General features: G+C 36.7%; 1 protein-coding gene across 5 annotated transcripts in view; it reads left to right on the top strand.

Annotated features, from left to right (window-relative positions):
• USP9X (ubiquitin specific peptidase 9 X-linked) overlaps positions 1-24,820 on the top strand; it is a 103,944-nt gene that overhangs the window by 22,294 nt on the left and 56,830 nt on the right. For all 5 annotated transcript variants that reach the window (XR_012589473.1, XM_074603789.1, XM_074603765.1 and 2 more), the window contains exons 2-13: positions 3,439-3,692; positions 5,567-5,712; positions 6,021-6,100; positions 12,181-12,293; positions 13,058-13,276; positions 14,435-14,550; positions 14,803-15,054; positions 15,130-15,268; positions 16,859-17,011; positions 20,220-20,324; positions 21,812-22,018; positions 22,952-23,088. Coding sequence is in view for 4 of the 5 variants with exons in the window: in XM_074603789.1 (XP_074459890.1) it covers positions 3,597-3,692; positions 5,567-5,712; positions 6,021-6,100; positions 12,181-12,293; positions 13,058-13,276; positions 14,435-14,550; positions 14,803-15,054; positions 15,130-15,268; positions 16,859-17,011; positions 20,220-20,324; positions 21,812-22,018; positions 22,952-23,088 (1,763 nt within the window). In the remaining variant the exon portion in view is untranslated. The remainder of the gene's footprint in view (positions 1-3,438; positions 3,693-5,566; positions 5,713-6,020; positions 6,101-12,180; positions 12,294-13,057; positions 13,277-14,434; positions 14,551-14,802; positions 15,055-15,129; positions 15,269-16,858; positions 17,012-20,219; positions 20,325-21,811; positions 22,019-22,951; positions 23,089-24,820) is intronic.

Genomic DNA, 24,820 nt, shown 5'->3' with positions numbered 1-24,820 from the left:
AGATGTGAAAAGCATGGCAGATTGGAATTTGCTCAGTTGGCTTCATTTGACTTAGTCTTCATCGCCTCATACACCACTTGATTAACAATGGAGTAGTTAGTTTGTCATTTAATAGATGTCTATCTCCATCTTGACACAGTATCAAAACACCCATTCAAAGCTTTGGGTAAAGATTTTTTTTTTTTTTTTTTAACACGGCTTAGTATGCTGAATCCAAAATCAAACATCATAGAAATGAGAAGTATATAAAAATTAATGTAGTCTCCATTAGAATTCAGCTGGATATAGGCAGTTTGAATTGTTTCTGTTCAGGTGTCTGCATACTCAAAACCAAGGCGTCACTGCATCAGTTTACATTTGTTTATAAATAATCAAAATAATTATAGATAGGTGCAAAGGCTATTCTTGAGCTGAGCCAAACTGTGCCTTGCTGAAAAATTGAATAGTCTGAATTAAAAGACATGATGGGAATTTGAAATTTCATGGTTAATCAGTTCTAGAGAGATTAAAGCAGTAGTCTGTTTTCTGTGGGCATGCGGTTTGATGTTTTCTCTAAAACATAAATGATTAAATCAATGTCTGAAAACAGGACTGGTAAATTACTCTTCTAGTACTGTTTAAAAATCATAAATTGGATGATGATTTGTGCTTACAAAAATATGTTTATATACTCTCTGTAATTAGAAGGAAGATACCTGAACAAGGATATCCTTGCAATTTAGAATATGCAGATACAAGAAGCAACCGGACCATATATCGGAAGTGGAGTGGTTTTAATTAGCTGCAGTGTAACTTGCAGTTACGTTTGTATCTCTGAGGATGTCACACGATTTGGAGGGAGAAGTGATGAATTCATGAAGTTGGACTTGTCTTACACGTGTGGCCAAGCCAAGTGAACTTCTCTGGAGGCCCTGAAATAAACTTTTCTGGGAACGTAATTTAAGTAATATGCATACAGTATCGTGATTAGAGTCTTAAGTAGTCACTAAATAAGAGGAGGAAAAAGATACGTTACTCCTTTATGTAAATGTTCTGTATTTACTAGTGTCTGCAAAATTCTGTATATTTTTGTTACACAGATTTTGTTTTCCTCTGTGAATTTACAGTATTTTGAATAAGTTGGTTATTTCAGTAATAGTTTTCTTGTATTTCCTAGTTAAATTATGTCACTCGCCTTAAGCAGAAAGGAATTTACAAGAATGCTTTGCCAAGACCCTTCAACTAAACACAGAGGCAAAATCTGAGGGTAAATCCACACTAGTGTAAGCCAGTCTAACAGGAGACCTGCAGTTCTGTCTTGGCTAGCATTAGGATGAGTACTCTCTGGCCTTGCAGTTCACCAGTTCAGGTAATTAAAGAAACTGAAAAATAATCACAGTCTTTGGGAGTTTGGGGTTTATTTTTGTTGTTGTTTCCTTTAGTACTCTGAACCGGCTCACTTCATGATAGTTCAGCCAAAAGCATTAGAATGAGGAAGAGATGAGATTGAAGCAGCTTGCACTTGATGTAAGTTACAGTGGAACCACACCTGTCCGTGGTCACTACTTTCTGCAGTTTAAGGCAACCTAGACCAGGATTGCTGCTGAAAGGAGCCGTTTCACCCTTTTCTTGCGTCTTTGCTGCCTCACTCCTTGTGCCAGCACAAGTTTTTGAGAGACTGGATTATGAGCCAGACCTGCTGAGGAAGAACGGTGCTGATTTAAGTAAGGTTTATTGTGGTGGTAGAGTTGGCTTAGGGCTGTTGAAAAGTACAATGTAAGCTGGCAGAAGTTTGATTTCATTGGTTTATGCAAGTACCTAGAAGCCTCAATCAAGTAGTGCAGGGGAACTGACTGCGTTGAACTGCAGTAGACTACAGTGCGTGTGTATATGTGCATCTATGTATATTATATAATTATATGTCAGGAATCTTAGTCTTGCTCATACTTTCAACCTAGTGATCTTTATAAACATCAATAGAAAATAATTAAATACGTAGAGGAGGGCATTTTAAAAAGAACACCAGTTAAAATGTTAGCTTTAAAAACTGCATTTAAAAAACTGGTTTCTTCCTAGAGAAAATTTGAGTTGGTGATGCCTTTCTTCTGGATTTAGCAGTTTTACTAAGCCCTCTGAATATGAATTCTGAAGGGTAGGGATGGATTACAATTGACTGTATTCAAGGAATACAGTTTTGTTCAAAAGTGAACTTTATTTTTGTGTCAATATTAGAGATCTCTAAATTTGTTGGTGCTGTTAATACTGGAGAATGGCAGGGGGGAAATAGCATATTCAGTCAAAATTTTTATTGTATACGTACCTGGGCTTGCAAATCTGCGCAATTTAGGAAAGTATTTTAAAGTGTCTTAGAGAAAGATAACAGCATTGAAAATAAAATTCAGATGAGACATCATAACAAAGCAGTTACAAATGTGTATAGTGTTACAGCAGAAATTTCAGTCTAGCTTGTTAACTTGAAGCTTTTGCTGATTGAATCGGGAACTTAGCACTGTGAAATGAATCTTGCTGAAAGCTCATACAATTCCTTCTATCACCCTACTTGTCTTTTGAACATTCTGAGTACTGTTGTTGGTTTATGTAGTGCTTGGAAGTCTGAGTTGCGCTGGAAAATTATGTTTTGTCTTCCATGGTTACACAGTCTGCTGTGATATAGAGTGGAATTGCTGGTATAACTTGATACAACTTTTTATTTTTATATTTAAATTTTACACAGTGAAGCTGAAATACATAGTGATTATTGAACTGCTGGTATATCATGATTACAAGATCAACAAAAAAATCTGATATCACAATTTTCTTTGTATAATCCACTAAAAATACTTTGTGGGTATGTGATGGACTTTGCAGTGGGCCTGAAAGGCCAGTGGACCCAGGCTTTCATAGGTGCATGCTAGAAGAAAGGAATACAGATCAAGTACCCTGGGTAAATACTGATGTGCTAATAGAAGTTTGGCTGCAGGGTCTCCATTAGTTTTAGCTGAGGTAGAAGCAATCTCTAACTCCATCTCAGACATCGGCAGTTGGACAGTATCAGAAGAGTGTTTGAAAAGATGACAAATTTAGCTGTTTGTGCTCTTAACCGTGTCATTTCTACATAGACATTGATCAGCATCTTGAATTCAATTTGAAAATCTGCTGTGGCATTTCAAGTAGGATAGAATCAGAGTAAACAGCTGCATTTTGTATATGTGTCAGTTTCTCAGTGGTATAGAGGTAACTAACAGTGTAGTTTTACTTAGAATGTTAAAATCACATTGAATATTTCAAATGTTTCCTTATTCTGATGTCAGTTGTACTCAATGAAAAGAAGTGCCAAGTCTAATAAAAAAGTTTATTTACAGCAGTGTATTTGTTTTTGTAGTGTTGTTTTCCAGGTACAAATTTATTTTATAAGCATGTGTCAATATAACATATTGTCTTTTTTTTTTTTTTTTTCAGGTTATGCAATGGTCTCTGCAAGATGGCATGTTCTTGAGTTGGAGCTTTTTAAGGCAAGCATATGCTGGTACTTCAACTTTACTAAGCGGACTATAATTTCTTCTCTCACAACAACTACATAAGCAGACAAAATTGCAAAGATCTGCCCTGTGTCGAGTATGACAGCCACGACTCGTGGCTCTCCGGTAGGAGGGAATGATAGCCAGGGCCAGGCTCCTGATGGACAGTCCCAGCCTCCCCTCCAGCAGAATCAGGTATGAAATTAACAATCAAGTTGTCTAAATATAAAGTTCTTTAGAAATAGTGTTTCTGAATTATTTGAGTTTGTATATTCCTAGAGATATCTAGTTAAGTTAGGTATTTTTTTTGTGTATGTCTGGAAGTACAAAAAGATTTTGGGGGATGAAGGCAGTGCTATTGGTGAAGTAGATGCTGTTAGGGAGCACTGCATTGCAAAAGATGCTCCCTTTTTGGGCAGTGGCATAGTTTTTTCAAGTATATTTCTTTTGGATAAGAAGCCTTTGGGGAATAATATCAGAAGCTGCCTCAGAACCACATTGTAGACTTACCTGACACAGAGTGGTAAAACTGCTCTCTGTGAGTTCAGTTTACGCTCAGTTCTGCAAAAGCCCTTTTTGGATAAAACAGCTTACAAGCAGATATCAGCTCTTTAAGACCAGCTTCATCTACATCTCCGTTCATTGTACTAGACTTCCTGAACAACTCAGCATGTTTTTGACCAGGCTCTCCTGCTTTCAAAAACTACATTATAATGTGATGATTATTTTTTGCTGGGGAAAAAATGGCAGAAAAGATGCTTTTAAACAGTGCAGCCAAACCCATTTAAAAGAAAAGCCACACTTTATCACTTAATTCAATGTGAAGATGATATTTGCTTAATACCATAAGGCTTAATTGTTGTTATTTCCTGAGAATGAATTGTTTTTTGGAACATTGTGTGGTGGGCTGACCCTGGCTGCCTGGTAAGCCCCCACCCCATTGCTCTCTCCCTCCACCTCAGTGGGACGGGGAAGAGAATCTGAAGGGAAAAGTGAGAAATTGTATGGGTTGAGATAATGGCAGTTTAATAAGTGCAGCGGCAGGGGAGGAAACAAGCGATGCAAACGCAGTCACTCACCACCAGCTGATGGATGCTCAGCTAGTCCCCCAGCAACAGCTACCTTGGGGAAAAACTCACTCCCTCCCCCCCCGCCCCTGTTTTATTGCTGAGCATGACACTATATAGCATGGAGTATCTCTTTGGTCAGTCCAGGTCCCAGCCTCTTGCCCACCCCAGCCTACTTAACTGCTGGGGGACAGAGCGAGAAGCACAAGGCCTTGAATCTGTGCAAGTGCTGTTCAGCAACAGCCAAAAACCCTGGTGTGTTATCAATACTGTTTCGGTCACATATCCAAAACCCAGCACTGTACAGGGTGCTGTGAAGAAAATTAACTCCATGCCAGCCAGACACAGTACAACATGTGAAAAATGTTCTTGAGGTTTTGGTCCTCCCTTGTCCTCCTAAATCTTGCTGTTCTGATTTGGATCTTTATTATTGTCAATTCATACTATTTCTGTATATGAATAAGCGTGCATCTACAAAATGCATTGTATTTTGCATGGCCCATCAAAATGGGCTTAACTAACCATGTTCTTGGAGGTTGGTAAGTAGCCAGCTGTAGTAGCGTGTTACTCATTTTTAACAAACTTTTTTAGAAAATATTTTTCATGATCATTTTCTTCTGTGCTGTTGCTGAAGTTTGTCTTTCTACCTAAAATAGTCATCTTTTCTGCAGAAGATTTGTAAAAACTGGAGCGTGCCTGTAGACTTTTATTTTCACCTTCTAGGTAGGTTGCCTGCTGAAAGTAGTAATCTGTTACAAAAAAACCACGCTTTCCTCACTGGGGAGGTAGCTTAATTTTTAAACTGTCAGGATGGAAAGCTTATAGCACATTTTATGCTCTAGTTTTTGTTAATAAATCTGAAATTAGATGATTTTATTATATTTTATGACGACAGGTACTTACTTCAAGTGATTCTTTGAAACACAATGTGAAGGAAAAATGCCAAAATAAGTGGCATGGAAGTGCAGGCACTATTTAAAGTATTTTCCATACCAATTTTAGACTTCTTCACCTGATTCTTCCAATGAGAACTCCCCAGCTACCCCGCCTGATGAGCAGGGCCAACGAGATGCTCCACCCCAGCTTGAAGATGAGGAGCCTGCATTTCCACACACAGACCTGGCAAAGTTGGATGACATGATCAACAGGTATTTTCACACCTTTTTCAGAGAGTGTAGGTTATTTGTGTGAATATCTTGATAGTGGAATTGGGATTTTACATATTTGTTTCACAGGATTTCTTGAAATAACTTTTTTTTTTTTTAACTGGGTTAGCGTTGTAAAGAGAAAGAGGCTCAAATCAGAGGCTTGTGTTTTTTCAAATGGAGTGCTCATCAGGGCCTTCAAAAATGTATATTCTTACCCTATATTAAAAGCATTACAAAGGGGCAAGGACTCTTGATTTTTAAGAAGCACAATTGAAATACAGAGTTGTTTGTTTTGTTTTTGAATATAGGCCTCGATGGGTTGTTCCTGTATTGCCGAAAGGGGAATTAGAAGTTCTTCTAGAAGCTGCTATTGACCTAAGTAAAAAAGGTAAGCTGAAAAGACAATGATTATTGGGCCAGTGTGTAAAATCTTTTCTTGTTGTTTTGAATCCTTGGTAGAGGCTTAAAAATTCTTCATTGTTTCTGTTACAACCCTGGTCCTGAAGATTGTGTCAGTGGTATGCAGAACCTTTGTAGATCAGAAATTTTAAAAAGCCATCAATGTCGGTAGAAATTAGGTGGCTTAGCACGAGCAGGGAGGTTGAATAAGCTCACAGCAATAAAAATCTTGTCATTCCTGTCCTACCTGTTTTCTATATTCACTTTGATATCAGACCCAAGGGATTTGGTCTTTATAACAGGTACTAAAACTCAAAAGAATTCTGTTTTTTTAAAAAAGAAGTTACTAATCTAGCTTTCCAAATGCCTTGCCATAAATTTTTGTTCAAATTTGGCACATACATACTTTTAAGAATATAAGAGAAAAGTTAGAATTTTGAACAGCGTGACTTAGACTAATAATTCTACCATATTGCTTGCTGTGTCTGACTTGCTTGGAAGTAGGAGGGTTCCATATCAGGACTGTGCATGTGTTTGCTAAATTGTACTAGTCAGATTGACAAATTTGTCATGTGTTCTGGAAAGTTGTTTTGGTCTCCTGTTTCAGTTAGTATTTGTTGCCCCAGTATTTGAGTAATACCAGAAGTCAAATCAAAATATTTTTCTGGGAGATCTACGCTTACCAGCTAGCTGTGTTTTAAATACAGTGACATACAAAGTGCCTGTTCATGACTTTTGCATAGCTGCACCAGGACAACTTCATTTTCATGTTAATAAAAGTTATTCTTAGGCAGTTTTAAGAATAAACAGCTGGTTGTGGTCATAATATTCTGAGTTATCTCAGTTGTTTTCTGTAAGTCTTTTTTGCTTTGGAGCAGCCTCTGGAGAAACAAAGGTTAGGGTATACCCTTGTGATCCAAAATAGGATAATGAGATGTTGCCAACACTGATTTATCAGCTGTAGTTGTGCTTGGAATTGCCTTCTTTACATGTAGCTAGTTTTGGCAGGAATCTTAAGGTGAGTGTAGAATTTTCAAGTGATCACATCTCTTCAGGAGCAAAACAGATGCCGACTCACAGAAAGAAAATGCAGCCATCTCTGTGTCTGGGCTCTTGCAATAGTGCTTGTGATCTGTGAGAGAGGAGATGTATGTACTGCCAGCTGTTAAGTCATCTTTTTAAAAAAACAAAAGCAAAAAACTGTCAATGCAATGAAGTAATAAGAGCAGAATGAGAATTTTGGCTACTCCTAACATCACCATAATTCTCCAAAGCATCAGATTTAGTTGAAAGTTCCCAAACAAAAAGTCTTCTCTTTTTCGTCTTCAGGTTGTGAGAAACAATGGAAATCTGTTCATATGCTTTATGCACTTTGATTTTTATTAAGTTGTTGATGTCCAATTCTGGAAAGGACTTCTGTGTTGTTATTTAATTATTCTTCCTCTTGCCTTCTACGTGAATTCCTATGTGTGTACGTACACAAGGATTATTGACTAAGGGGAAAACAAGGAAAGTGTTAGAAGTAGTTGTTTAACTGTGTTATCTTTGCAGTTACATTCTAGATTTTTTTTTCCTCGCTACTTGAAGTTACATGATGGCTCAGGTGGTTCTTTTTTAAATAACCATCAGTACTCAAGGAACGTAATGGGGTGCTCACTTGGTGTGACTGACACTGGTTAGCTCAGAACTTGGCGGACACTGTTTCAGAGCCGCGTGTAGAGAAGTAATATGAATGATTCTGTTGTGTACATTTTTTAATAGATTGAAAATGTGTTCCATTATCTTAGTAAGATCTAAAATTGGACACCTTGCTATCTATGGGCATTTTTCTTAATCTGAGTTCTGTTTTAAAAGGGAAGAATTGAAAGGAGAAATTGAAAAATAACCAGCGGTTGAATTACGTAAATTCTATATTGCAATCTGTAACTCATTTAGATTGTGAAGTGACAAAACCTAAAAAGAGCCCATAAAATTTTTTTGTCAAGCATCATTTTCTAGTGGTTAGAGTTCTTAAGTAGCTTTTATTCATAACTTTGCCAGTGGCCATTGGCATTCTTGAGTGCCTCTGGGGTAACTGCTGTCTTTGTGACCCTATCTATAAAATAAGAGTGATATTTGTGTCCTCTTTAAATCTTTTCAGGAACTGAAATTGAAAAGGGACATAACTGAATTGAAAGTAGTCATAAGAATTAAATGTCATTATTACCACCTTCAAGTGCGAGGAGCAAATTTGACAGAATAGTGTGAATCCTGTCTAGACTGTGACTTGCATTATTCCTGGCAGATGCATTTATTTATGGAAGATTATCTTTTTATCTGTAGACATCAATGTATTATTCTTCATTAAGCAAGGCATGAGACTATCAAATGATAGTCTGGAGTTATTTGCTTATAGAAGAAAACCTATTTGAAAAATAGCGAATAATACTAAGACTGATGTTTATCTTCACAATAATTCTGGAATACTTATGAAATGTTTTGAGTAATGAGATTTGCTCCAGAAATAAATGTCAGAGTGAGTTGGATGCTATAAATTTTAAAAAAAAGAAGTTTGTTTTTGTTTTTTTAATAGGCTAGAATATTCTCCACTCTTTGTTTTAAAATCCCCTCAACAACTCTGCACTGTTCCACCTTTGTTGTGGATTTTATTGCTCCTAATGTTTACATTAAATTTTTAACATGCTGCCAGAACTTTCCAATGTGACACACACAAGCAAGATGCAAGGCAACTTTTAGAATTTGTAGCTTATTTAAACTGAAGAGGTTTCACTGCATAACTTAAACCTTCAACCTTGATCACAAATCTTTGTTTTTGATGAATTACAAAGGCTTACAGAGTGGGAAAGAGTAGGGGCAGGCCCTAGACCCTCAAAAAAAAAAAAAAAAGGCGTTTGCGTGCATGGGCACACATGCATCCAAAATCTAGGCAGCCCAATTATGGGAATTGTTTCCAGCATTCTCTCTAAGGACCATCTCTCTCTGGATGATCCATCTGCATTTCTGTGGGACCACTCTTTAGTCCTTAATGAAGCTGTATCTTCTACATTTTCTTGAAACGTTTATTTTTAGCCATCTATCTAAAGCAAGGATGTCAGATTTGTGTGGTCATGTTCCAAAGTTTTTTAGCCAGGTGCTTTGGCTAGAACCAATTCAGTGAAATGAACTACAGCAGGGCCAGTTCAGTGTCTTGGTGTAGAAGGACTCTCATACTCCTGATGATTAAGAGTTATTGAAAGTCTTCCAGAATCTGTGAGTGCCATGCATAGCCACTGTGCCCATGGGCAAGTGTGGGTTTCCCTACAGCTCATTAGCTTCAGGTCACTGTCAGTTCTGCAGGGTCTGAGCCAGCCCTTACCAAGCTGATGAAATTGCTGTGCTTCCTGAGGCTCCAGGTCTGGGGGGGCTTCACTGGCACAGAATGACAACAGTGTATGGAGCCAGCTCAGCTCTGGGGTTGCAGCAACAAAGTTGTGTGATCCAGTGTCCTGGAGAAGAAGAGCTGGGTGATTTTGCTTGGGGCCTTGGTGGTCCAACCCTATACTGTTGATTACCCTTCAGATGCATCAGTTTGTTCATCTACAGTTGCTTCTGGACTGACAAGTTTTGTGGACCCAGAGTGTTTCTGCTCTTAGGGCAGTGTTAATACACTCTGTGTGGTTTATCTGGCAAATTGACTGCCTTTAAGCACAGGTACAGAAATCAAATAGCCTTCTGTTCTTCCTCTAATACCCTAATTGCAGCTCCTGTATACTGTATGTTGCACATCGCCTTTTCTTTTCGTATCTACTTTTTCTCACTGCATAATCCATTTCTCTAACTTTTCTCCAAATACTTAGCTCAGGGCTCCATGCACTTATTTATCTCTTGCATTCTTCCTTATTCTTCTCTGCCCTCAGAATTTGGACAACAGTGAGAAAAATGCCTGCTTGTGGTCTTACCTAAGAGTTAGTGATACAGAATTTGGTTCAAGCAGTAGTTGCCAGTTGTCTAGTGTAATTACCATTTTTCTTCTCACTGTTTTTGGATTACTCTTGCTTCCTCTCCTAACCTGCTGTCTTCCAGGACTCCTGTACTCTGCTTTTGATAATACTCTGCTCCTTGCAGACACCTGGCCTTGGTTCCTTCTGCAAGTGTCATTTGTTGTTTCAGTGGTGTGCAGCATTGTGGGAGAAGGTAGAAGGTGACTGTAGATGCAGGAGTCATACAGGTATCATCTAAGGTTCTACATCTTCCAAGTTCAGTGAAGTACAGAAAGAACAAAGTATTTTGAAACATACTCTGTTTTGGTATTCCTGAACTTGGTTTGAAATGTCTTGCTGACTGAAGCTGGCCAACCACTGTGGGGGAATACGTTCCAAGAAATCCTTGAAAGTTTAAGAGATATTTCAGTGCAGTGTACTGGTACTCTAAGGAGCATTAAAATCACTTGAGTGCCTGCTTTAAAGTTGTATTCAAGAATTAAGTTGACTGTTACATTTGGGTTCAGAAAGAAATGTTTCCCCTAGGTCAAGTTGATCCTGTTGGATGCCTTCCCTATCTTCTGTTTTGTATAGGGTGAAATTGTCATTTTTACTGGCTTGAAGAGTTAATTTAACAAAGTCCTTTGTTTACTACAAAGCCCTGAGTTTTAGGCGGTCTCCATCTCTCTTCTCTTCTTTTGTCATGTTGTTATTGCTGTGGGTTATGGCCTTTTGTTATTGGTCTTAGCACTTACTATATAGCGTAAGGATGTCATCTCTCCAGACTGCAAGTTACGTAGGAAGATAATGTGGAGTTTTTTTATAATTGGCCGTGTAGTGTATATCATGTACTTAGTGATAAAAAGAGGGAACACTGGAGTAGTTTTCAAGGAGGTGACAGGAGCTCTCCAAAGATTCCTACTTTACTTGAGTTGCTTGAGAGCTGCGGGCACCGTGTGAGTACAGGCTAGCAAGCCCTGTTACAGGAGTTTGGAGAGCTTTCATGGTATTTACTAAAAAGCAGGGCAGATGTTCTGTGACCACTTCTGAAAGGAACCTCTGTTGTACAGCTGTTCGTGGCTATGCGGAACTTGAATTTGATAACCTAAATCAATCCTTCCCAAACCAGTGGAAGTTACTACCAGGATGTCTCATTAAGGAAGTTGTGGGGCGGGGGGGGGGCACGATTGGGGCGTGGCAGCAGCAGTAATTTTTGTGAATCTGGGCACTGTAGGCTTGTTGAGTGCTAAGGTTCTCTGATCCAAAATTAAACTTGTTCTGTAAAGAAACAGTGCAGGCAGGTCACAGTTTTCTTTGTATAATGTGCCCAATGGCTTTCATTGTCTCCAGTATGTACTGGTACGTTTAATATATTTTTCTCTTGACTTTTAGTGCTATTTAGATTTTCTAACTGAACTTTTGAAGGGGAAATACACATTTCTTGAAATACTGGGTTATAAATAACTCCAGAGTTTTAAAATGGCCAAAAGAAAAGTATGGACTACTGTTCTTTAATTTTAAACTTGACATATGGCGGCTGCAAAGGCTTACAACAGTTTTGGGGTCTAGTGTGTTGGGTCCTGGCAGCAGTATTAAAAGAAAATGTACTTAAGTAAGGGTGAGAGACAGAAGAATTCATGTTTATTTTTGCAGGTTTATTGTGTCTGGGAAGCTGTGCAGGTCTCACCCTTTCTTCTCTTCAGTCACTGAGTTTTACTGGTAGCAACCAAATAAGAGAAGAACATAAATGCACGTATACCAGAAGAATGGAAGATAAAGATTTTACTTATTTTTGCTACTCTCTCTTCGAGTGTTAGAAGGATGGAAAAAATCCCCACCCTATCACATGCTTTTAAAATAATTTAAAAATTATCTAAAGGAGTGCAGTTTTTGAGGTGGCTTTACTAGAACATTAATCCATCAGGGTTTTGTGCATTCAGGTTTACTTAAGTTTGTCTTCATCCAAGGCTTCTCTTTTTAAAATAATTCTGAACCTTTGAACACCAAACCTTTGAAGTCCAAATCACTGCTTTCAATATTTAGAAGTTCATGTAACTAATGAAAATGCATATCTAATAGTTTGTTTTTTTTCTTTTCTGTTTTAAAATAGGCCTTGATGTCAAAAGTGAAGCATGCCAGCGATTTTTTCGAGATGGGTTAACAATATCTTTCACAAAAATCCTTACAGATGAGGCAGTGAGCGGCTGGAAGTTTGAGATTCATGTGAGTTTTTTAAAGTTGCGTTTCTGAAAAGCATAGTAATTTAAATGAGGAATGAGACTGCCTTTTTGTGACTATGAGGAGACTGCAGAGACTGAATCTCATCTTAGAAACTCATCTCAACAGAGAACTAGGAGAACTCTTGTATACATGGCTCTTGGGAGGGGAAAAAAGTCATCCTATCATTGTTTCATCTTATTGCCTCTGGTGTTTTTGGAAGGAAATAAAACGTGAGAGCTGATATGGGGAGGAACTGAACTTTGTATGTTCGGTAATGCAGCTCTTGTTAGGCATGCTGTCTTCGGCCAGGTGTCTAGAGACCTGCTGGTTTTTATGGGCATGCTAGAACATGAAAACTTGCTTTTTTAGTAACAGCTTTTAGCAACCTGCTAATTTCTGAATGTTTGTAGCAGCTGTTTGAATATAAAAACTACCTGTTGGACACCTAATCACATGCCAAATTAGAAACTGTGAAGATCTTCATAAGCACATTGAAATCTGTGAGAGAAATGGGTGAAAGAAGGAAAAGTTAATAGTTCAGTGGTGGTTCGTGAATGTCTCAACCAAAAATATTTATGTCTTTTTCCTAAACTTAATTTTTAGCTGAAAACAGATAGTTTAAAGCCTTTATTGGAGGAAGTACAAATTAAAATATGATATTGTCAAACTCTTATGCAACTCTTCATGCTAGCTAGAAATGGTGCAGAGTTTATAGTTCATACTCATCATAGTCATCTGCCACATTCTTATTGTTTTTTTCTTAATAGAGATGTATTATTAACAACACTCATCGACTAGTGGAATTATGTGTGGCCAAGCTGTCCCAAGATTGGTTTCCCCTTCTTGAACTTCTTGCCATGGCCTTAAATCCTCACTGCAAATTCCATCTATACAATGGTACTCGTCCCTCAGAAACAGTTCCTGCAGGAGTCCAGCTCGCTGAAGATGAACTTTATGCCCGTCCTCCTGACCCACGATCACCAAAGGTATGAGAGCATTTTCAGACCTACATTTTTAATTTTATGCAGCATTACCTAATTACATAGAGAAGTGTTTTTAGAGGGGAAAAAAAAAGCCCTTCATTCTTTATATCACGAAGATGTTCTGCAGCTTTTGACTTGTACATTAAATCATGATCACTTAAATTTCCCCTTCTAACTCTTTCAGTCTTCGGTCCACAGTGAAACTGTCATGTGTTTCTGTGGTAAGCTGGCACAACTCTATTGGAATGCCATTCCTACTATTTTAATTGGCTTGCTTGTATTTGCCAGTTGATGGACTTCTCACTTAACATGAATTTGTAGGTGACATATTTTGAGGAGGAGATTATGTGATAAAGCAGGAATTTTCTCTCCCTCTTCTTGTAGTTCCCAATGACGGGAAAAATGTTTTTAATTGGACATGGTATACCAGTGTCAGTGTGGTTTTGTTTATTTTTGTTCTGGTTTGGTGGGTTTTTTTGGATGGTGGCTTTTTGTTGGTGGGGTTTTTGTTTTGGTTGTGGTTTGTTTGTTTTTAACTGATGGGGCAGATTAGTAATCTGTTCTGGGGTCTGAATTTTTCAAAATTATACCAATGCCATTGGGAGCACAACTTCAGGAGCTAACCAAATTATATTTTTGTTTGTTTCTTCCTTTTTTGTTTTTCTTTTTAGTAGAACTGCTAGCTATGGATATGCAAGAACCAAAGATAAATAACTCTATGTCCTTCGGCTTCCTTGCATTGCTAACTGTGTTTAGAAGAATGTTACTTTGCCTTCTTACTGCTTTTATATGCAGCATTATTGCATACAGGGCTAGAAAACATACTGGAATCATTATGCTTTCTGTAGTAACTTAGCAGCCCAAGATGAACCTGAAGCATAGTCATTTTTAATGCTATATTTTTGATAAAATTCATTGAATAACTAATGTACAGCACTTGTTTTTTGACATAATGGGAAAGATTGCGTTGCCTATTTCTAAGCATTTCCTTAAAACAGAATATTTAAACTATATAGACAAGTTCACATGTCAGTTCTGTTACTTTCTAGCATTTTATTGGGTAAGGACTTTTTTAAAGCAAGTTTTGTTACTGACAGCTAATTGAAAGTCTTTCTAGATTGTAATCTGTTGATGTCATAAAATAACTTTATTATATTGCAGGGTTGGCTAGTAGATCTTATCAACAAGTTTGGCACATTAAATGGATTTCAGATCTTGCATGATCGCTTCATGAGTGGATCAGCATTGAATGTTCAGATAATTGCAGCTCTTATCAAGTAAGTTTTTTAAAAATAATAATTCACGTATTTCAAAAAGTTGGGACTAAGTAAAATATTATGTTAGCGCAAAGCTTACTCTTTCTTGAAGCACTTCCCCTCACTCCATCTGTTTAAACTAGTTGTGTTTACCTTCAACATTTCATGTGCTTGTAAATAGACTTCAGTTTCTTGAATTAATTGCTCCTTACTATCTTCATATTATACAGCTACCAATTATGGCAATTTGATCCCTTTTTTCTTTCTTTTTAGGCCATTTGGACAATGTTACGAATTTCTAACATTACATACAGTGAAGAAATACTTCCTTCCAATTATAGAAATGGTTCCACAATTTTTAGAAAATTTAACAGATGATGAACTGAAAAAAGAAGCAAAGAATGAAGCCAAAAACGATGCTCTGTCCATGATAATCAAATCTCTAAAGAACTTAGCTTCAAGAGTTCCAGGACAGGAAGAAACTGTAAAAAACTTAGAAATATTTAGGTTAAAAATGATACTTAGGTAAGATGGTACTCCTAATATGATACGCTACTTCTGACTTTTTTTCACATTTCTTACATTTAATTTCTTTTACAGGTTGTTACAAATTTCTTCTTTCAATGGTAAAATGAATGCACTAAATGAAGTTAACAAAGTAATATCTAGTGTGTCGTATTACACTCATCGGCACGGTAATCCTGAAGAGGAAGAATGGCTTACAGCTGAAAGAATGGCAGTAAGTTCTCCTCTTCACCGAAATTCATTGAGTATATTTTCTTCCTCCTTATTACTTTACTTGTAGAAGTAGCTATATTATGGATCCTGCACACACCATTAATTTTCGTATCTAATGTTATAAACAGTAAGTATCATGTAGTGGTAGTAAGTCGTTTTAATAGTAGCCCTTCTGTGAAAAATTGCTGTATTTGTTTCATCTGTTTGAGAATTATTTTCAGGGCTGCTAAAAACATGCTTTAAAAATGGATCCATGAATAGTATGGGATTTATATAGTGTTCAAAAAAAAACCAAAACAAAAAACCAGACTAGATCCTTATTTAAATGAACTTTAGTACCACTGTACCTAAAAATTGAATGTTCATTTGAATAAGAATTTAGTCTGGTTTTTGTGCTTCAAGTAACTTGTTCTCCTTAGAGTTCTAAGTGACTGCTCTGCTTTTCACATTTCAGAAGCTGGATTCTTTGGTATAGGAAGTTCTAGATACCACATTTTTATTTTATTTCTTTATTTAATATTTACATACTTTGACTACTGTCTCATGCTTGAGTGCATATGCAGGGAACTATTAAAATGAGCGTTTATAAAGTTAAAGTAAGGACAGTCTTCTGTTCAGCTTTATGAAATTTAATTGTGTTAAGTGATTTTTGCACTGTTCTGCCCCATCTTTGTGACTGGCTACCTGTTGTGACATTTATAATCTGCAGAAGGACTGATGACAAAAAAAAAAGACTGCAGTTTGACTTTCTAAAGCAATGGGAGGAAATAGGTCTCTCTTTTTACATACTCGGAAGACCTCTGTTTCTAATGAAAACTTCTAGATTTAAGTATTTCATGAGGCTAGCTTGAATATTTTAAGTCTATAATCAAGGACGCTGTTGGAAGGTATGATGCTGTGTATGTTTGTTTTCTTTTTCAGTGCTCAAAGCACACACTGCTTTGCTTCAGTCAGAACAAAAATTACATGACCCTAATCTGACTGTGTCAATGACACCACTGAAAAAAATTGCATCTACTTAAATAAGGCTTGAATATTTGCCTCTAATTCGATTAGAAACATTTAAGAAAAAACTCTATAAGTGGCAGTACTTAAATAATCAAACCTTAATATATTTCAGTCCTTGCTTATGTCCTTTTTATGTGGTATGCTGTAGGCATGTCAGTAGAGCTAGAAGTGTCTTAAACAGTATGGTTTTGGTACTTACTGATTGTGAGTTGGAAGAGACAAATTGTGTTCCTTGAATAGAAGAGTTATTCTTCCCATTGGCTTTTTATGTTTGAAGCTGTTTGAACATTTTTATACTCTAAGTTCATGATTTTAATATGCCTGAAAAAATATTTCCCCTTAAGATATCACAATGACTAGCATATTTGATTATTTAAAATGCTGATTTCTTTTTTTTAAAGAAGAAATGAAAGTTAGAGATAAATACCTTCCTCTTGTGCTGCATCTTTCTCACTTCTCCCAATTAGAATATTGTCAGTAAAGTCATTAATCTGTAACAGGCTATAATTTTTCTTTTTAGCTTAAGTATCAGTCACAGCACTTCAGTTAATTTGAGATGGCACTACTTTCTTTTTATATTCAGGAATGGATCCAGCAGAATAATATTTTGTCAATTGTGTTGAGAGATAGTCTTCATCAACCTCAATATGTAGAGAAGTTAGAGAAAATTCTTCGTTTTGTCATCAAAGAGAAAGCCCTCACTTTGCAGGATCTTGACAACATTTGGGCTGCACAGGTAAGGAGTTCAACTGCTTGTCTGCTGCTGTGCAGGAGGGATCTTGTTGTGTGTCATGTATTGAGAGGACGACAACTTGTCCTTCTTATGCTTGGTGTTAGACAAAAGTAAATAAAATTTTGAAATCAAATGTTATTCTTTTTTGGGGTCCTGGATCTCAAAATCGTCTACTCAAATGTCTTCAGTAGAAGGGATCAACTACACATGTATATAAAGTCTAAAGGAAGAGTTCAGAACATAGTGGAAAGATTATTCTTTTGAAATAATAAGGTAGCTGCAATGTTGAGCAAAGTCTAGATTATGAAAGAACATGATAAGTTATGGCTTAATATTTTAAAATACATTAAGAATATGTATTGCTAATCTCTGAGTTCACCGCAGTTGTATACATTTTTCCTGGGCAGAGTGCTATTAATAAGGTTTATCATAATGACTCTTCTAGAAGTTGTTTAACAGCAAATTCTTTCCCTTCTGTTGTAATGATTGTTTTTGAAAAATTATAAGTTTTGCAATATTGGCTTGTTTACTTAAATGATTGGTGAAGCTGGCCTTCCGAACTGTGCGCTGCATGAGTTTAGCATGCATAAAGGGCAGCTGAATAGACAAAATCATTATTAATTATTGAGTAGACAGAAAATAAAAGGACATTTTAGGATAGAAACAAGCATAAGTACATATATCCTTGTTCATAAGTAATTGGTAGTGAAACTCTAACTTAATTGTACAAGTAAGCCTTTAGGCCAGTCTTTCAAGTGTGGGAAAGCTAAATCCAATTTCCAAGATAAAGGGCTATACTGGTTTTGGCAGGAATAGAGTTAAATTTCTTCATAGTAGCTTACATGGGCCTATGTAGGTAAAGCAAAAGATTTACCTGTTAAACTCTTTATTTCAACAAATGAGTTTTGTCACTTCTGCTGTTCTGATTCTCTCCCTGATCCCATTGTGGGGTGGGGAGTGAGCGAGTGGTGCTTAGTTGCCAGCTGGGTTTAAACCATGACAAAGGTTAATACAGGCATTGGGTAGTATTATATCCCTAGATAACGTGCGTTCATGTTCTTCTGAGACTGTAAGGTTTGGCTTAAGTGGACTTGGGACTTGAGATCTCTGCTGTTTCAGCTAACTTCATAATCTCTAGACTTCAGTTCCAGCATGATAGTAACTGCACAGGCCAAAACTCAAGAAAGTAAATATTTTCTTGTTAGCCCTAAGTCCTGTTTAGAAAATGTCATAATGTAACAAAGTAATACACATATTACCTGAATTAAGGTCTGGGATCATACTGTTAGTTTTCAGCTTGTGGTCTGTAGACCTTTCCAGACTGTCTTTATAAGAAGTCTGTGGGGGGAAAAAACTACGAGAAGTTAGTTTGCTGTTAGTAGGCCTGTATTAGCTATATTGGAGCCTCACATTTTACAAGAAAAAAAAATCTGAAATTTGGAAAAAAGTCTTCCAAGCAATTGTGTTAGTCATAGTTCCTGGAAATGGGACATGTGGATAAGCTAGTTTAAGCCAAACATTTTAGCCTTTCCAGAGAAGTGTGAACAAGTGGTGCAACCCTTAAAAGATAGGCATAGTCCAGCCCAACAATTGCAAAAAAAAAAAATTAGGAATAAATCTCCCGTGCTCTGAAATAGCTGGCTTTCAGTTAGGTAGTTGCGACAGTGCACTTGCTGCAGTTTTGCCCTGTATTTTCTTCTATGTGAAAGCTGAATTCAGTAAGTATTATTCAGGTAGATGGTTGCACTGTGGCTTTGGCCATGGTATTAAAATAGACTAAAAGGTAAGAATACCAAAATCTGCTAATACAGAATGACTTTTACCATGGAGTATTCACTACTCCCTGTGTTTAGTAGTTTTCAGAAGTTCTTATTAAATGACTGCTTCTAAGAGCAGCTGGAGCATGAAATTCAGTAGCGAGGCGTTGATTTACTGTGTAGCTTTATATAACAGGCAGGCTATTTTAGCTCTGACTCAGTGGCAGCAATGGTGTGGTTTTGCTTTCAGGCTGGAGCCGTTATGTTACTGCCTGGGTTTAGAGCGTGAGCATGCGCAAATTTACAGTTGACGGTTTAGAAGTGCCCTGAGAATCTCTGTATACAACTAGAATAAAAATAAGTAGTTTATGAAGAGTAATAAAATCATACTGCTTTTGCCTTTAGAAGGCAACATAAGTTTTAAGTTTTATTAAAGTTTTTCGTGTCTTACAAAGCTAGTGCTCTCAAATAGTGTTGGAAGTCTCTAAAGGCAAGCATTAAGTTGCAGGGAAAGATCCAGCTGGACAAGAAATAAAATTGCAGAAACTGATATTGGAGTCTCATTACTTACATTCTGGAGCATTTTACTAGAACTTGCACTTCCCTGTTTCAGCACGGCAAGCTGACAGCTCACACAGCAGCTTCCTTACCTCCTCCTACTGTCTTGTACTGCTTCCCCAGCCTTTTCTGTTCTTAAGGGCTTCCCCATAGCTGTTAAAAACCTCCCAAGACCAGATAGTTATATGCTTTGTCTTAAGTCTCTTGCCCTGCCTCCCCAGTGTCTAGCATATAACTCAACATCTTGACATTACTTGTTTGATTGTTAGACTTCATAAGTTGATAGGCTGCTGGACTTCAAAAAGGTTGTCTGCCAACAAGTTGTTTGTAATAAAAGCTTTAGTTGTTCATGAATCCACTAGCACGAAGTTAGTACTTCAGCCTGAGAAACTATATGGAAATACTAAAAATTATTTTACAGCTTAAAACACCTCAACACACTAAGGAAGTGGATTTTGAGTCCTTTCTTTTAAAAAAACAAAACAAAACAAAACAAAACACAAAAAACCCAAACACGAACCAAACCACACAATACCCCAAAACTGCATTAAATTAAAACACTGCTTTGTAACTTAAAATACCCTTTTAGACTTTATTGTCTACTGTCCCAGCATGATTTTGTTAGAAAAATAAATATTGTGATACTGCGGTATTTAAATAAATACTCGCGTGCACACACACAGCATGCTTGCTTACTTACACATACAAGGGAAATTTAAATATTGTGACTTCCCTGTGAAATAAGTATTCCGTTTGCCACGCTGTTGCCACAGCATCATCTTATCTTGCTGGGCACCTTGAACAATCGTCTTGTAAAAATTATGTAGGATGTCTCACTGCTTGACTTGATATGGATTGCTACAAATGTTGGTGGATTCTTTTTGTCTTCTTGACAGGCAGGAAAACATGAAGCCATTGTAAAAAATGTACATGATCTCCTTGCAAAATTAGCTTGGGATTTCTCTCCTGAACAGCTTGATCACCTGTTTGACTGTTTTAAGGTAACTATGAATGCTTTGACTGTATTCAGAAAATGGGTTGTGAAGTTGGATACGGATTTGTGACTCTGTCAACGTCTACTTCCTACTTATTTTAGATATGGGCAGTTTCCTTGTGTTAGGAGACTTCCTAATGCATATAGCAACAGCCTGTAACGTTTAATATTAGAAATGCCAGACTGTGCTATTCTTTAATGAGCATTCATTGTGAGATTTTTCAATTTCCTTCCTGTCTAAGGCAAAGACTAGTTATGCAAGTTTCATTGACAGTTTTGTCTTCTGGTTTAAATGCTTATGGGTAATGCAGATCTGTTGAGGCCTGTACTATTAGAGTGACATTTAGCAATCCTAGGAGTATCGGATTTTTTTCAAATGAAGTAAGTTATTTATCTTAAATACCTTTTTGCATTTGTTCCAAATTATTAGGTGTTGATGGTTTAGTAAATAATGTTTCTCTTCTAGCATTATAGAGTAGGTTTCATCAAGTTTACCACGCATTGCTACTTTTGATCTGTAAGTAAAGGAGATCAAGGACTTCCGTTCCCTGCTCCCCCAGCTTCCTCTTTATCATGTAATAATTTTTTCTCTGGTTAACGTAGATACAGAATGCAACAGTCTCAGGAAGATAATGTTGAATGTTTATAAGCATATAATGATTAGATTGAAATTGCAAAACAGCTTGTTTCTGAAAGTTTATTTTATTCACTGGCTTTTGATGTGTGCTGACGTTAACATTTGTAGCTTCCAGTAGTGGTGCTGTTCGGCTTGTTTTCCTGTAGGAAGTGATCTGCTGTACTAGAAAATGCAAGCCTGCTTTGGACACTCACTTTTCTATTTTTAGACAAATGCATTATAGTCACGTTTTGGCTTACATGCAATTTGCACTCCAATTAATGGGGGTTTCCTAGTTTGGTAAATATGGGTCTGATGTCCTGTAATCTACATACTGAACTAAATGCTCAGGAATTGTTTGTGTAACTGTCGCAAGTCATGTCTGACCTTGAGAGATGTATATGAAGTAATGTTATATTAGAAACTTCCTCAGAAAAAAGTTAACTTAATGCAGAGGACTTCTGTTTCAATCAGATTCAGAGGCACCAGTGATACTGAAATTTTACTCATTTACTGATTATAAGTTATTTAAGAAGTCTTTTAAGTATAAGCACAGGAGTTTTGAGAAAGCATTTGCAAGAAACAGCTAAGTCCACTCTGTTTTGCCTGTTGGTGAATTTGTCAATGGTAAAGTTAACTTTTACAAGCATATTTGTGACCTTTAAAGTTTTTTTTGTTTTGTAAAGTGTCAAGGTGAATACTCTTTAATTATAAGCACTAGAGGAGCTATTCTGTTGTATCTGACATGTATTGATCTGACATGCTATTTATTTTTAATGTGAAAGTTCTTTATGGTCGCATCATTTGTTAGCGATGCAGGTTATGTGTGGAATTTAAAAAAAAAAAGACTTTTTCATATCAAATCAAATCTTTCTTAGGCAAGTTGGACGAATGCAAGCAAGAAACAGCGTGAGAAACTACTTGAGTTAATTCGTCGTCTTGCGGAGGATGACAAGGATGGTGTGATGGCACACAAAGTGCTGAACCTTTTGTGGAATTTGGCTCATAGTGATGATGTACCAGTTGATATCATGGACCAGGCTCTTAGTGCCCATATTAAAATCTTAGATTACAGCTGTTCACAGGTGAGTACTCTGGTATGTTCTATTGTGAAATCAGTCACTGACAGTTTCCTTCCATCCCTCGTGAAAAATTCAAGGAATTTGGTAATTTAACAGAAGTGTTCCTTCTCATAGATTTGTATTATTCCACCAACATTTTTAAGATGCTATGGGACATATTTTAAATAACAACACAGTTTGTGCTTTAATTGGAGAGAGTGAAATATATCAGCTTGCCTGTCGTGTTGCAATTGGTGACGTACTGTAATGACCACATTGGAGGAACTGGAAAAGAACCCTATGGAAGTAAATAGGAAGAAAGAAAATGCAGCCCTCCTCCTGTCTTTCCTTTTTTCTGAATTCGATTATCTAGTTTGTTTGGGTGGGGTTTTTTTCCCAGTAAGTCCTTACATGTCTTCTATAATATTAGAAAAGACCTAGAAAAGGACAATGAAAACTACTACACGCTCCCCTTCCCAACCCAAGCCTCTGTGGAAGTGTGCCAGAATAATAATTCATTGTGGTTCGAAATTAATCCATGACCTCTCTTGACAGCTACTGGCAGATTTTGTTTCTTAATTATTAAGAAACAGTTTCTCATTGTTTCGTGGTATTTTATAGCGGTTTACTCTGACTACCAGTGAGTAGAAATAAATGAAAGAAGGGAAAGAGCAAATTATTTAAACACTGATGATCCTGTTTAGCTACATGTTTTCTTAAATAGGTACTGAATGCTTGAGTGCTTGAAGGCAGAGAGTTTTTAAGTCGCTAATAGCTTCTGCCAACCTGTAGTGCTGCTCAAATTCTTTTCTTATGCTTGTATGCTTCAGAACTCAGTTGATCTAGTATTTGTGTGGCTTTGTATGTTCTGTTCTATCTTGGAAACAAATAAAGTAAGGGCATGGTAGTAGTTTCTGCAATATACTTGATTTTGATTATAAATGCTTGTTCTTTAAGGATCGAGATACACAAAAGATCCAGTGGATAGATCGCTTTATAGAAGAGCTTCGCACAAATGACAAATGGGTCATTCCTGCACTGAAACAAATTCGAGAAATTTGCAGTTTGTTTGGTGAAGCACCGCAAAACTTGAGGTAAGAATGGTGTGCAAGTAAAATTTTGTCTGTTAAAAGCTGAATGAGTCATAATGTAATTGTTTTTTTGTGGGAGACAGGGAAAGCTTAGGTGAAATCATAAACTGTGTTTAAAGATGTTCTTGAGTTTGTTTTAATGTGTATAAATGGCCTCTAAAAATTCAGACACCAAGGTTCAGTAAGAGGGCATTAAGTGTTCCCTCAAACGTGTTTTTATTAATTTTTAGAATAGTAGTTGGACTTGTGGAAGATCTGGCTTTGTTTTTCTGTTATCCATGGGCATCCCTGCCTAACAATGGAATTAGCTTACACAGTATAAATATATTTTATGTGCGTATATGTACGTATGCACACACACAAACATACGCACCCATCTCTATTCTTTGACGATAAATTTATACAGGTTGTGCAGTTTATTTACTTGAAATCAAAGGTGACTTTTTTGTCTGGCAAAAATACTCTGCTGATTGTCTCCTGAATGGAAGAGATTAGAAATGCATTGGGTTTGTTTTATTGTGGGTTTTGTTTTGGGTTGTGGCATGTGTGTGTGTTTGTTGTTAAAAGGAAGAAAAAAAGAAAAGAAAAGCCATCGTCCGTTTGGACTTGTTAAAATATATGTGCTTATTTTAATTATTTTAAATGTCTTCCCACTACAGAAATATTTGAGCTTCTGTGTCCCTAACATTTTTTGGTATCCACATCAGAATTTTTACAAACTCCAGAAAAATGTTGTTTGCTTATCAGTGTTGCATAACTGCTTTTTTTTTTTTAAATCTTTGTAAGCAGGTAAACTATTCAAATCAATGTTGTTATTACAGTCTGCTTACAAGAAGGATCAAGGCAGGGAAAGTTGAAAAAAATAAACCCTCAGTTTACAAAACGCTATCTTGTGACAGATACCATTTTAAGGAGCTGTGATAATATTGCATTCCTGGCTTCTGGAGGTTTCTTTATTCATTTAGTTCTTTCTCAGTTTTCATGACGTTTTAATCCTTTACAGTTTCACATTAATGATTGATTCAAGGTTTTTCCAACAAGGTTACAAAGTTACCTGCTTATTAGCAGATAAGTCTGTTTCCTGTGTCTTGTAGTCCTTAACCTTTTGCATGCTTTTAAGATCTAGGTGAGTGGAGCTACCTGGTTATTTGTGGTACTTGTTCAAGTTGGATGCTTTTTAGCACAGTGTCTTAACAAAGAGGCTTTGCTTTAAGTAATTATTGAAGCAGAGCTCTTTCGAGGCACTGATTAGTTTTCTGCTCTGAATTAATATTGGGAAGAACGTAACTTCTTTTGATTGTGGAAATTTAGGTTCCCTGTATGGAATATATACAGTTCAATCTCTTGAACATCCTTTCTTTTTGTCAGACCATTTCTTCCATTCCTCAGATTTAAGGAAAGACTGCATTGCAGTATGTGATAATCCCTCATTTTTATGCAGAATTTGAAAATACATATGTCAGAAAAGTAAACTTTGAATTAAAGGTTTTAATCAAGAGACTTTATAAGGACCTCTTCCTGTGGAGAAGCCTTTGTTAGCAAGATACTGTTGAGAGAATTTTTTTAGTCAGGTAATGTTCCTGCCCAGGTGACTGGGAAACCTCGTGAGTGAAAGCATCACTTTGGGAGTAATCAGTGACTTTCATTTTTATGAGTTTTCTGATAACTCTTAAAATTGATGTTGTTGACAGTTGTTCCTGTCAGCTTACCTTATCTGACTTAAAAGTTTACTTTC

The sequence above is a fragment of the Larus michahellis genome, chromosome 1, assembly GCF_964199755.1.
Source record: "Larus michahellis chromosome 1, bLarMic1.1, whole genome shotgun sequence".
Classification (NCBI taxonomy): domain Eukaryota; kingdom Metazoa; phylum Chordata; class Aves; order Charadriiformes; family Laridae; genus Larus; species Larus michahellis.
This window is presented reverse-complemented; position numbering and strand designations above follow the sequence as displayed.